The sequence below is a fragment of the Cajanus cajan genome, chromosome 3 (genome assembly GCF_000230855.2).
Source record: "Cajanus cajan strain Asha chromosome 3, NIPB_CcT2T_4, whole genome shotgun sequence".
Taxonomy (NCBI): domain Eukaryota; kingdom Viridiplantae; phylum Streptophyta; class Magnoliopsida; order Fabales; family Fabaceae; genus Cajanus; species Cajanus cajan.
The window spans coordinates 76,400,867-76,413,767 of record NC_138519.1 but is presented as its reverse complement, the minus strand read 5'-3'; the positions used below and the strand labels follow the sequence as shown (position 1 = coordinate 76,413,767).

General features: G+C 32.5%; 1 protein-coding gene across 5 annotated transcripts; it reads right to left on the bottom strand.

Annotated features, from left to right (window-relative positions):
* Positions 1–1,539: 1,539 nt before the first annotated feature.
* LOC109812279 (protein INVOLVED IN DE NOVO 2) lies at positions 1,540–8,705 on the bottom strand. 5 transcript variants are annotated; one of them, XM_020376304.3, is made up of 9 exons: positions 8,360–8,482; positions 7,528–7,611; positions 6,478–7,431; positions 6,083–6,264; positions 5,626–5,715; positions 5,243–5,530; positions 4,496–4,705; positions 2,056–2,294; positions 1,540–1,801 (listed from the first exon to the last, which is right to left on the bottom strand). In XM_020376304.3, exons 3-8 carry the CDS (start codon positions 7,391–7,393, stop codon positions 2,058–2,060), a joined length of 1,923 nt encoding a protein of 640 aa, XP_020231893.1. In that variant the 5' UTR covers positions 7,394–7,431; positions 7,528–7,611; positions 8,360–8,482; the 3' UTR covers positions 1,540–1,801; positions 2,056–2,057. The 5 variants fall into 5 exon arrangements, with proteins under 5 accessions (XP_020231893.1, XP_020231959.1, XP_029126503.1 ...); XM_020376370.3 differs by lacking the exons at positions 7,528–7,611; positions 8,360–8,482 and adding an exon at positions 8,498–8,705; XM_029270670.2 differs by lacking the exons at positions 7,528–7,611; positions 8,360–8,482 and adding an exon at positions 8,502–8,705.
* Between the last annotated feature and the right edge of the window lie 4,196 nt (positions 8,706–12,901).

Genomic DNA, 12,901 nt, shown 5'->3' with positions numbered 1-12,901 from the left:
ATTAATAATCATCAACTAACTGTGATTGCCTTCAAGTAGAGAATGGATTTCCCCTTTCCTTTAATTTTTTTAATATACATTTCTAATTTATTTTAAAATAAGATAAAATATTAATAGAGGTAATAAAATGGACTAGTTCCCACTAAAAGCAGTAATCCACGAGAGGCAACCACGTTTGATCTTTGACTATATGCCTTAACATAAATTATCTTTTATGAAAGATATGTGAGGGAAAATACCAACATAATAAAGTACACGTATTAGAACATACATTTTGAATACATGTGCCCATAATCCACTGCTGATGCGATCAGAGAGATGTTTAGCCTAGGATTAGACCATAATATTTAGGGGATCAGCATGGTTGAATTCAGTCTGCTAATTCGATTTGATTTGAAGTTAATTTAGATTTTGAAATTGAATCAATGAATTTCTAAGAGTTACATCTTAAACCACTCAATCCGATTTTTATATAATGTTTTCTTAAAATGCATAAATTTTATTTAATTATTATGTTTTAATAATAAAAAATATTTAATTATTAATAATATGATATTATATTTATAATTAAATTAGTTATTTTAAAAATATGTATTATAAAATACATCTTAATTTAAGTTTTATTTTTTTTTAATTTACAACTTAACTACACAATACTAAAATTAATGCACTTTCTGTTCTTTATTATAAAAAGAAATTACACATTAAAAAAATTAGTTATTTACATTAAATTATATTATTTTTATAACATTCTTTTCTTTATCCTTGTTATAATTGTCGAAAAAAAATAATACAACTGAAAAAATATGCATTAAAGAAAGAATATTCTAAAAAAATATCATTAAATAAAATAAAAATAATCATAATTTGTTTACATTTATAAACAAAAATCTGTTTTTTTTTATAATAGATAATAGAGGAGTAATGTATTAAAATTAAATTGACCTGACCTTATCCCAGTTATTTTCAAATATTAGTTAAGTCAAATTTGAATTTAAGAAAATGACTAAATCAAAAACCCAGTTAGATTTAGACAAAAATGCACCAGCCCAACCCATACTCACCCCTAATCATAATTAACAGCCAAGCTACAAAATGTACCGATCATTTAGCTATGCTAGGCCACAACATAGAATCATTTTTCAACCCTCTTTCTATTATTACCTTTCTGACAAATATAGATATAACTGTTTTGTTTAAGCTACGTTTATCATCCAAAATACTAACTAATTTTTTTCAATACAATTATGAGAAATAAAATCCGTCAACCTAACATAAATTGATTTAGCTTTCTTTCTTAATCAGAAGTGACTAATCTCCATAAAAAAAAATCTGAACGCCAACAAGGTGAGTATTTTTCACCTAACAATTTTCTCAAAGATACAAGCAGTTATAACGTGTAATGTTGGTAAATGATTTAACTTATGTGATAATAATACAACACAAATGGAAGGTTTTTCTGTCTAACAATCGTCTTGGTATCATGAACAAGCGACGGTGAAATATAATTTATACCAAAATGCCAATAACTCAGAGACATGCTAAAATTAAAGCCAATTGATATATTCATACACGCTTAACTTCAAGGTCTTCTCCCACACTAGAGTACAACGTTGACATTATGAATGCAGTTTGAAAACAGTTTGATTCTCAGCAAGATACACGTAGAAGCTAATTCGCAAGTGAAATAAAATAGTTTGACATTATCATAAATCACTTAAGCTACAAACAACCGCTACTTTCACAGCTCTCCCAAGATGGACGCATGCTACCAGGCTGCTATCCCCGAACCAACATCAACCTTTCAGAAATACAATCCTTATTTACATGACAATAACAATAAAAGTAATCATATAAAAAGAACGTGGGGGTTGTGATTGTGAATAATGTAAATTAGTTAAGTAATTTCTTGAGAAAAGAAATAACCTAGGTGCTTGTTACTTATAAGTAACTAAGCCACATACCATTGGCTTTTAAAATCTTTTCTCTCTACAATCTAGCCGTAGCTACAGTTCAAAAGACAAATGCAGTAACCTAATACAGTTATATACAAACCTTCATGTCAGTCCCCTCTTGCGTTTAAGAACTTTCCATTGATTCAACAGAACTTGTACTCCTTCTTTCAGAGTGGCTCTCCTTCCCTGTTTATAGTTCCATAATACTGAGGTTAAGTATCGCCCACTAGGATTATGTTCATTTATCTCTAACAATGCTTCCACCACTGCTTTGTATGCCCCTTCACCCAAGTCATTTTTCAACCCATTCAGCTTTTCATCGTCGTCTCTAATAATTTCCTGGAAGGAAAAATGCATGAAGCCAGATTACAAGGTGCAAGTATTCAGTGTATATATGAACAGAAAATGTTAATGTAATAGTAGATTAAAATGAAATAAAAACCCTTGTATACATTAAATTGCTAAATTAGAACAATATTCTTCAAAGGACCTGTTTCTCCCCACCTAACCTAACATGACACTCAATTCAACCTTATCCCGCACTTCATCTCCGTCCCTTTTCTACTCTCACTTCTTACAAGCGAATGCCCTCCTTCCCTCACTAATCTTGTCAGCTCAGTATACACTTGTGTTCTAGACTATCAGCATGATATTCCCTTTATTTCACATTGTTATCTTGTTTTATCCCCCATCCCCTTATTGTAGAATGCTAAAGTATAGGACAAAACTTCGGTATAATTCTTTAGGTGCAATTGGTAATGCTCTCCAATCAAAATTGAAGTTTTACCTTGATATTATGCACTTGCATTTAATGCAAGTCTCGTTAATATACATTTATACATACTATTAAGGTAAAATTCCAACTCTAATTGGAGAACAGCATCAACCACACCTAAGAAACTATACCTAAGTTATATTCTTAGTAATAAGATATGTTACTGGCACCATCATTTTCATATTAGAACGTAATACAATTTGTTGCTAAGTACTTTATTTTATGCTGTTTAAGCCTTCAAGTATTACAAATTTATGAGGAGAAAATGCAATTGGGGGTGGAAATGAGCCTGGATAGGCTTTACCTTAAACAGCATTGACCAATTTACCATACTTGAGCACTTTCATAAAGGCCTGAGCTGGCCCTTTTAACACTCTTCCCCGGCTTAAAGGTTATTTTAAAGTATAAAACATCAACAAATTGACTGTTATTATTAGTTGTCAGGTCATTCTTTCTCCTAAAATCACCTATGACTTTTCTCATCAGCACAAACCTCCCTCTACTGCATTAAACATCCGACACTATAGGTGTATTTGAGATTAGGGTTTCAGTGGGGAAGGGAGGGGAGAGCAATTTTTTTTATTTTTAAAATTAAAAGAGTTATGTAATGTATATAATAATAGATAAAATTAGAAAATGAAGTTTTTGCCAATCTATTCATTTTTTTTTTCATTTTAAAAAATTGTTGATTCAGAGATTATTCAAAATTAAAAAGCTGCCCTCCCTTCCTTCCCCCTTCAAAACCCTAATACTAAACACACCCTAAAGTGAAAAGATCAATATAAAGAATACCCTAAGGGGATGTTTGATATGCGAAATGTTTTTACATTTTTGGGAATCTTAAAACGGGAATCTTAGTTTCTCATGTATGATAACTATTTTAAATAAAATAAAAAATAAAAAGATTCTCAGGAATATAATTTTGTAGAAACCATTTTAATCTCACCTTCACAAAAACATTCCCAGTATCTTTTTTTAAGACAAAAAATATCTCTTTCTCCCTCTCTTTCTCATTCTCTCTCACTCTCACTCCCCCTCTCTCCCTCTCCCCCTCACTTTCCCCTTCCCTTCTCTCTCTCCCTCCCATCTCTCTCTCTCGAATCTCATTAATTGTTGACTTTGTCAATTTTAATAATATTATTAAAATTTATTTTGTTTCTACATTTTAATTGTATTTGTTAACACTTTTTTTTTATTTGAATGAAATAAAATAATATATTTTTATTCTTCTTAATTATAATATAGCATTTTTATTTTTTTTGTTGAATATTGTATATAAATAATTTTAATAATTTTTAACTTTTAAAAATAGTTTAATATCATATTTATAATAAAATATGAATAAATAAATATATAAAATGAATTTATTTTAATAAAGGATATTTTTGTAAAAAATATTTATAAACCTAGGAATATACTATTATAATCAAACATGAAAATCTTTAATTCTTGAAAATCATGTATGAATATTTTCAAGAACTTTTATGAGTAACCAAACATATTTTAACTATTTTCAGGAATTATGATTCCTAGGTATGAAAAAACTTTTCCCTTTTCAAAGGCTCCCTGAGAGTAAAACTGTGAGAGTATTACAGGTTCAGAAAGACAAATAGTTATAATACAGAGTATGGAGACCACCAAAACGTTAAGGGACAAAAATGATAAATAACCGAGTGAACCAAGTTTGATTAAAAGTGACATGCAATGAAACACAGACTTCAGGATGATATCAGGAGATCTATAAATATATTTAACAAAGACACACCTTTTCTTTCCCTTCAACCATGATAACTTTGAATGGATGCCAATCTGGATCCTTTAGATACTCTTCCCACAATGAACACAGTTCTGAAGCCCTCTCTTCAGCTTCTTCCTCATTATATCTTTTCTTCATTGCTTCAAGGAATGGTCTAGTGTCAAGTTCCCCCATTCTCTTCAAACGAATATTACCATGAGATTGTAACTCTTTAATGCCCTGCAAGTTAGAAAAAATATTACTAATAAATCTTGAAAGCAATATTGGATAGTAAGAAGTCCAAAAAAAGCTTTAAAAATTGCAAAATATTTTCAGAACATAATAGCCACACAATTTTAGGTCTTGTCTGCATAATCAACTGTACCATTAAAAACATTTTATGTAATATGAGTCTATTAGTTGAAATGGAACGAATGAAATTTTAATTTTACTTGATTTACTCTAGCTACCTTGTTATGAAGCATACAAGTTAACTACACAAAGTTAACCAAAATTTAAAAATAAAATAAAATAAAATAAATAAAAAAAAGTGGAATTCTCTATAAAAAATGTAAATTTATAACTTATAAGACCATGTGTGCTTCAATCCATATAACACTTTAAATGGGCAAGTAATATCATCCTAAAAACACTAGCAGTGCCAGCTCAAGATCCAAGTGAAAGAATAGTGACACTGGACAGATCCTCATTGAGATGCTCTTGCAAATTAATTTAAAGATTTAGCAGGAAGATATATTTAAAAAAATACACACTTACATCAACCAATGCTTGTCGAGCTTCTTGCAGTTCATCATTACTCTCGCGCTCTTTAATGATTAGTGTTTGATTCAATGCATCTATGTCTTGAAGTGACTGTTCCTTATCTCTTAATTCCTCGTGTAATGTATCTACCTTCTTCAGAATTTCTACATCTTCATCATCTTCCATGTGCTTCAACACACTTAATCTTCCTTTTAATTGTTGAATTTCCAACTCCAACTCTTGTTTCATATCAAGTTGTTTTTGAAGCTGAAAGATTTTAGCATGGAGTTGTTCTTTTTGCCTCTGTATAAAATATAAATAGCATTAATACTATGTCATTCTTGTACTGAAAAAGGACACTTCTGGTTATTAACAAAGCTAAAGGATAGGTAACACACCTTTTGATCTTCAGCCAGTTTCATAACATTTTCACCAGCTTTCCTTTGCTCCAAAGAAGCCATCTCAAGAGAGCTATTTTTTGTTGCATTCTGCAAATCCAACAACAGATTTCATATATATATATATATACAAAAGAAAAATTCTTAATGGGAGTAAACTGAATAATGGAAAAACAGAAAAACCATGGCATGAAATTCTTTGGCATAAATAAATTTATTTGAAAATAATTTTCCAACCAATCATTTCATGATCAGCAAATCCTATAAGTAAAAACAGAAAAATGATTGATCTTGGTTGTTAATTCCTTCCTTTGAAGGACTGAAACATCTAAATATCAACCATTATAATCAATCAGCCAAAAACAATATTATTATTTCTTTAATCATAATTTCACAGGAATTTCAATCATAGTATACCACAAGATATGCATCAAAATAAGAAGATAAAAAACTATACCTCCTCAATTTCTTCAGCCAACTTTTTTCTTTCACTTTCATTATGCGCCTCACGTTTTTCCAATTCAATTTTCCGCAACTCGAGCTCATTTTTATGAGATTCCAATTGCAATTTAAGCTTTTCATGATCAGTAAAAATCCTTTGGAAGTGATCCCTAGCACTAAACTGTATTTTCTTTATCTCTGAAGACAAGGAATCATAGCATATAACAATGTTGTTACAACAATACCGCGGCATTTTAAAATAATAGTCAATTGTTAAAAATACAAAATTGAATTCCAGAACATTATTATTAAGAAATCAATTAAGCAAGGGTAAATCCTATGGAGCCAACCACTACACTGATTCAAGCAATATATGTCTATTTGGTCCTAAGGCTCAATAAAAATATATACCTTCATTATAAGCTTGAATGAGTTTTTCTTTTTCCATCATAGCAAGGTTCATTTTGTCCGTGGTCTCATGGCATCTCACTTCCATCTCTTTTAAGTGCTTGTTCTTGATCTGAATAATGTTAGTCAAATTGGACACAAGTTTATCCTGCTTTCGAGCTTCTTCTTCCATAAGCTCGGATATGGTTTTGACATCACCCATCTTTCGCAGATGTTCCCCATAGATATAGTTTGATTTGTAGTCATCTGCTCTGGCAACCCATGCATAAAGACCAGACTTCTGCCCAGAATTAGCAAACCAATCCTTTTTCCCATGCTGATCTAATTCATATGCTCTTTCAAATGCCAATGCATTATCTAACCCTGGCCAGTTTTTATTGAATTCCACAAGAGCAGTTCCAGAGTGACCCCGGAAATTCCACAGAGGATTGACTCGAACCGGATTGAAACCCCTGCTTCTGTACTCATCCCTCAGCCTGGAACCACTCTCGCCAACACATCGTCCATCTTCTGACCGTCTAGTAGGAATATTAACAACAATTCCAATCCAAGGCCACACAAACTGCTCATCAGAATTAACAGAAGGATCACTTTCATCTTCGGGTTTTGAATCTTTTGATGGAACATCTACATTCATGAGATCCTTTTCCAAATACTTCACTAAGGCCAAATGATTAGCCTTGTCTCTAGCTTTTCTCTTTTGTGAACTACTCTGACCCACCCCAGAAGCATGTTGAAGGAGCTCCTTGTACAAATAGTCCCGTTTTCTCTTTTTAGGGCAATATGGACAGGTGAAAGTCTCATCCGAGGTTTTCACATTCTGCCTTCCATTTTTCAGTTCTTCATAAGATTTATCTTCATACTCACTAATTTCAGAGTCACTGATATCAGTATCCTCATCAGAGCTGCTGTGAGCCATCACAGTTCCTCCTAGGCTTAATATAAATATTACAGCACCTGAAATACAAATTTAGTGTTAGAACTGACTCTTCTGTTGCTTTGCAGACAAATTTCATTAAATATCACATTCAGAGCCTGAGAAAAGCACTAAACCTGGACAGAAATTTTATCGCAATCACTTCATCCGATCAAACCCTCCATTACTTTAAAAATTATAGTATTCCTTCAATTGTGAAACTAAAACCAAGTACCGTATAAGAGATCAAGCATGAAAACACACACAGCCCCGGAACCATCGCAAATAAATAAATAAATACAATGTAATTAAAAAAAAAAACGCAACAAGTATAACAAAAAAAAAGCACAGAACCATTCAAATGTCACTTTGTGGAAAAGAATCTCTCCATTTCTTCCATTACCTTGCTTTTCGGAAAATAAATGATATTCTCCATTACATGATGCGACACATCTCCATTTCATTTATATCTCTAAAACTACAGTAATGGAAGAAATGGAGAGGATCATGAATTCTTGACCCGCCCCTTATGGCCTCCAGTTAATAAACAGAACAGAACAAAACAACCGTTCCGATTAAGAAGATGAAATAAATTTCCCAAACTCAAAAAGGGGCCTCCACGCAGACAGTTGCATGCAATAATCAACAAACGGCACATTACTCATAGTAAAAAATTAAAACAACCAACACCTTCAGCACCGCAATCACTCCAGTTCCACCTCTCCTCACAGTAACACGATCACCACTAGTCCCGCATTGACCAAACCCCAAGGCAATTCAAAACAGCTTTTAGCCAAAACATTACGCAGAGCTTGTGAAGAGAAAATCAAACAAAATCAAATATGCACCGATAACAGTAGAAAAAAACACGATGAAGAGAACATGTATGCGAATAATCCAATCCAATCCAAGTAAAGAGTAAATTATAGGCGAATTCAGTGAAAATGCAGAAAGAAATGAGAAATTAACCCTTGAAAAATTGGAAGCTCCCTCAAAGTGGATCTGGTGTGTGACCTAAGAGTCTACATGAATCAAAGATCGTAAGAAGACGATGACAAAGATGTTCTGATTTTGGGGTCTTTTATAAACGCTATAAGTACTACTCACTCACTGCCGCCTAGGGCTTCGTGCTCTCATTGCCTCTTCACGCTTCCTTTATGCCACGCGCGCCAATCGTGTGTGGAAACTTGGTGCACCGTGTGACGTGGAGCTTTTCCATTGGAGCGTCTACCCGGATGCGATTGGGTTAGCGCCTGAAAGGAAACTGTTCGCAAAGTGCGTCCCAATTCTCATTGCCGTTCACTCGGCACCAAAAAACTCTAGTTACACCTTCATGTGTTTAGATAGTTGTATATATAAACAAATATATAATTTTATCACAAAAGAAAAATGATATATCTATACCTTCATGCTATAAATGTTTTTTTTTTAACTTGTGTATTCGGTTCGGAGATAATATTTTCAAGATGAAATCCAACATTAAATATAAATAATTATTTAATAGAGATTCAACTATCTTACAAATAAATGTTATACATAATTTCTACACTACCAACATGACTATTTGTAACAGATAACAACTAATAATTTAAAATTATAAATTTATTAATATGTGAACATGTACTGTATACCAAACATATGAAATAAAAATAATTATATAAACATATATATATATACATATATATGATATAAATACAATAATTTAATAAAAATAAATTGTACAATCTAAATTGTCGGGTAAACAACTTCTACTATCAACTAGGTACTTTAAGGTAATAAAAAACATCCGTATTGGCTTCCAAAACAACTCTTCTAGAAACCTATCTTTACTTTACTTTCATATCAAATCTGATAATCACAATTCATCTATATGAAAACACACAAAAATAAACTAGAATTTAAAAGAAAACAACATATATACAATAAAAAAACATCAACAATATTAATATATTAACACATTTTTCCTACACCTTCAATGGTATCAACATATAGCATCACAACATAATCAAATATATATCAACATGAACAACTCAATCTACTATACTACCATATCAACTTGAACATCACTACATCAACAACTCGGATTTTTCCATCACAACAACATAACAACTACATGTGTCGTCATGCATTTCAACTATAAAATCTCTTATAACACAGGGTGAGTGATTTAAGTAGATTAACCTTACCGAAATAACAACGTAGGGTGATCTTTTTAGGCCTGTTAGTTCATTAACAAATTGGATATTAATCCACAACATAACAACTTGGCTTCTCAGATGTCGCTATTTAAACAACGAAGATTAGTACTATTATAAGATATAAAATTGGATATAAATCTACTACAACATTAGTTATTAGAAAATATGGCTTGGTTCGAATCCTGCCTTGTGTATGCAGCCGCGTTAAATCTTGGGGTCAGCTATCCCACCCTTTGAGGTGCCTCCAACGTAGCGAGGAGATTAGTCACTGCTATCGGTGGTGGATACTCCATGGACGAACCAAAAAAAAAATATGGCTTATCCACAAAGGATATCAAACATCTTCTTTCAAAGAAAAACATTTTATAGGTTTTTTTTTTTAAGTAATGTCACAAAGGTTAAAGTTCTTTTAGTTTTGAAAGTGAAAAAATGATATATAGAATTTTTCTGACAAAAACAATCGATTATTCTCATGAATAATCATTTATTTTGTTCTTCGCAAATTTGGAAATTTAGCAAGAACAATTTAACCAATCATTTCTCAAGATAATTGATTATTCTAGAGAGTTGCTTATGAAGTAATCGATTATTTCATTGGATAATCGATTATTACAACAATGTTTCTCAACTTTTGAAAAAAGAGCAAATAATTGATTATTTTAAGAGATAATCGATTATTTTGAGTAAAAACTCAATACTTCAATTTTCCAACCAGATCTCTTTTCAAATCAGTTTTAAAACTTTTTTCCATCATCAAACATCATTTATATGGAGATTTAAAATTAAGTTAACTAAAAAGCACAAAGAAAACACGCAACAAAAACATAAACACATAATAAGATACAGTTTTCACTTTTATCATTCAAGATTAAATACAACATATCTTCATCTTGAGTTTGGTCAACATTGGCTAGCTTAATTAAGCCTCCTGTGGGATTAGCCCATTTACTGCCTCCAAATACTATGTCTTCTAATACTCGATTAGGAATTAAGTTTTCAACTTCGTACTCCACTCGATTAGTCACTTGTAATCAGTATAGTTCGGTCTTTGTTGGTCTTCCGAGCAAGCGCACCCAAGTCTCTGTAGTATAGTCAAAAGGTTGTCGATCCTCAAGGACTTGTGAAGTAGATTTTGATTTCTATTACACTAATTGTTACTTGTAATTTCAAAATCTGAGTATTCACACATGTTAAATAATTGAGATGAGTAGTGATTTAACTTTAAGTAACCAAAAATCAGATTAGATTTAAGAAAAACAGATATGAGAATCAGTTGGGATTAAATTTCATCAATCTCCCTCCTATGTATTCCTAATGATTCTTACAAATGATTCCATTACCTATTGTCATTGAGTTCTCTATATTCATTCAGACCAATTCCTTGGTATAAGAAATTCTAAGATATTTGACTCAATGAATGATTCTTCACTTCATTCAGTTAAATATCCTGCATTAAGAATCATAACTTGTTGCAACTATCAATTTCAAAACCATCCCTGGCATTCAAAACTAATAGGTGATTTGTTTTGAGTCTAGATTTAGAAAACCTTTTCCAACCAGATTCTAAATCCAAGATCAAAGATAAATGATCAGTTTATCAAAGCATTAAAAACGGAATACAAATCACTGACACTAAGTAATAGATCTAATATATATATATGAATCAAAAGGGAATACAAAGGAGTTCGATGATTACATTAATCCCAACCCTAGAGCTTTAGCTCTCCATGGTACAAGAAATCACAAAATAACAAGAAGAAAGGTAGAAGAAAGAGATCCTCTGAAGAACCGCGTTCCCACGAGCTCCAAAGTGCTCTATTTCCTTTTTCCTCTCTGTTCTTCTCTTCGCGCAACTTCTCATCTCCTATTTTCTCTCTCCTCTACCCTTTTATAGGTGCTAGAATTAAAACAGAGTAGGCAAGAAAGAGAAGGAACCGCTCAGCGCCTTGAAACAGCTGAGCGGTTTGGAGAATTCTCCAACATGAAGTAATCTGAAGGGCTGAACCCCTCAAATCCACTGAGCGCCTGTGATGATTCTTCACCATTAAGCAAGCAAAAGGGGTTGGGCGCTTCAGATCCGCTGAGCGCCTAGGAGGCAAAGAGCACTCATTCTTCCAGGGCCAAAACCGCTCAACACTTAGGAGTGGCTGAGCGCCTCTACTTTGGTGCACTTGTTGAGCTCTCTGGCTTGAAAGCGCTCAGCCCTTTTGAAGGGCTGAGCCGTTTGCCTCCAGACTTCAAAACCTACAAAATAAGCACAAAATCTCATCAAAAGACTCATCACTCCATGTAATAACGTAAATTAAGAGTCCCTCTTTCATTCTAAGTATATATTGGCCAAAATTATATCAATATGTACAAAACTTATGCTAGATAAGTGTCTCAAATTTATATTTCATCAGACTAGTTAGACACTTATCAGTCTTGCCCCTATATTATGGTCTCTTTATACATGTGTGCCTTGAACTTGCTCACACATGGTACCAACTAAGGTCCTAGAGCAGACTCAACTATCCTTTTCATGGGTCAACTTTTTAGGAAGGGTTTTTCAACAAATTGGGTCCTTAGAGCACCATAACATAATATCCACACAATGAGATAAAGCAACTTTAAAAATAACCTCTCCTCTAGTCCTAGGTTGGTCATCAAAACTCAACAGCACCATGACTAAATGCATAAAACATTCTCAACATTCATCACCTCAAAGTTATAGTAATATCAAGAATATAACATATTAAACACAGCTACACAATCACAAGACCTACAACTCAACTCAACTTTTAACTAGCAACTCACAATATAATCATCAACATACAACATATCAACATTCAAAATATAGATTTCGTTATCATACAACATCAACCATCTAACTTGTCCATCATCATTTAATCATAAAACAACTCAAACAACAAGTGTTCAACATAAAAATCATTCATCAAGAAAGCAACCAACTGAATTAGAGAATAAAATTATTTGACTAATTTCGCACACTGACCATGGAGTTTCACGCTCAGCCTTAGCCTCCTAGAGGCACACCCAAGTCCCTACATTAAGCGTGAAACTAACGCTTAGCCTCAACCTTCCAGAGGCATATTCAATTCTCATGTTAAGCATGAAAACTCACATTTAGTCTTAGCTTCCTAGGGGCACATTCCAATTCTCGCACCAAGCATGGAAACATATGTTTAGCCTCATAAATCCATAAACTCGTTCATAGTTGAAGAAATTCCAATAGCTATGAACACCACCCAATCTCTAAAATCCTCTCAACTTATGCAATACATGCATGCAACCTCAAAATATTCCAATTATA

Bases quoted from the DNA above. Each gene is read 5' to 3' on its own strand.
- LOC109812279 (XM_020376370.3), bottom strand. From the start codon at position 7,393: ATGGCTCACAGCAGCTCTGATGAGGATACTGATATCAGTGACTCTGAA. The intron at 5,716-6,082 runs GTATAGTTTTTT...TTGGATTTGCAG, and splicing joins TGGCTGAAGAAATTGAGGAG to AATGCAACAAAAAATAGCTC. The intron at 4,706-5,242 runs GTAAGTGTGTAT...TCTAACTTGCAG, and splicing joins CTCGACAAGCATTGGTTGAT to GGCATTAAAGAGTTACAATC.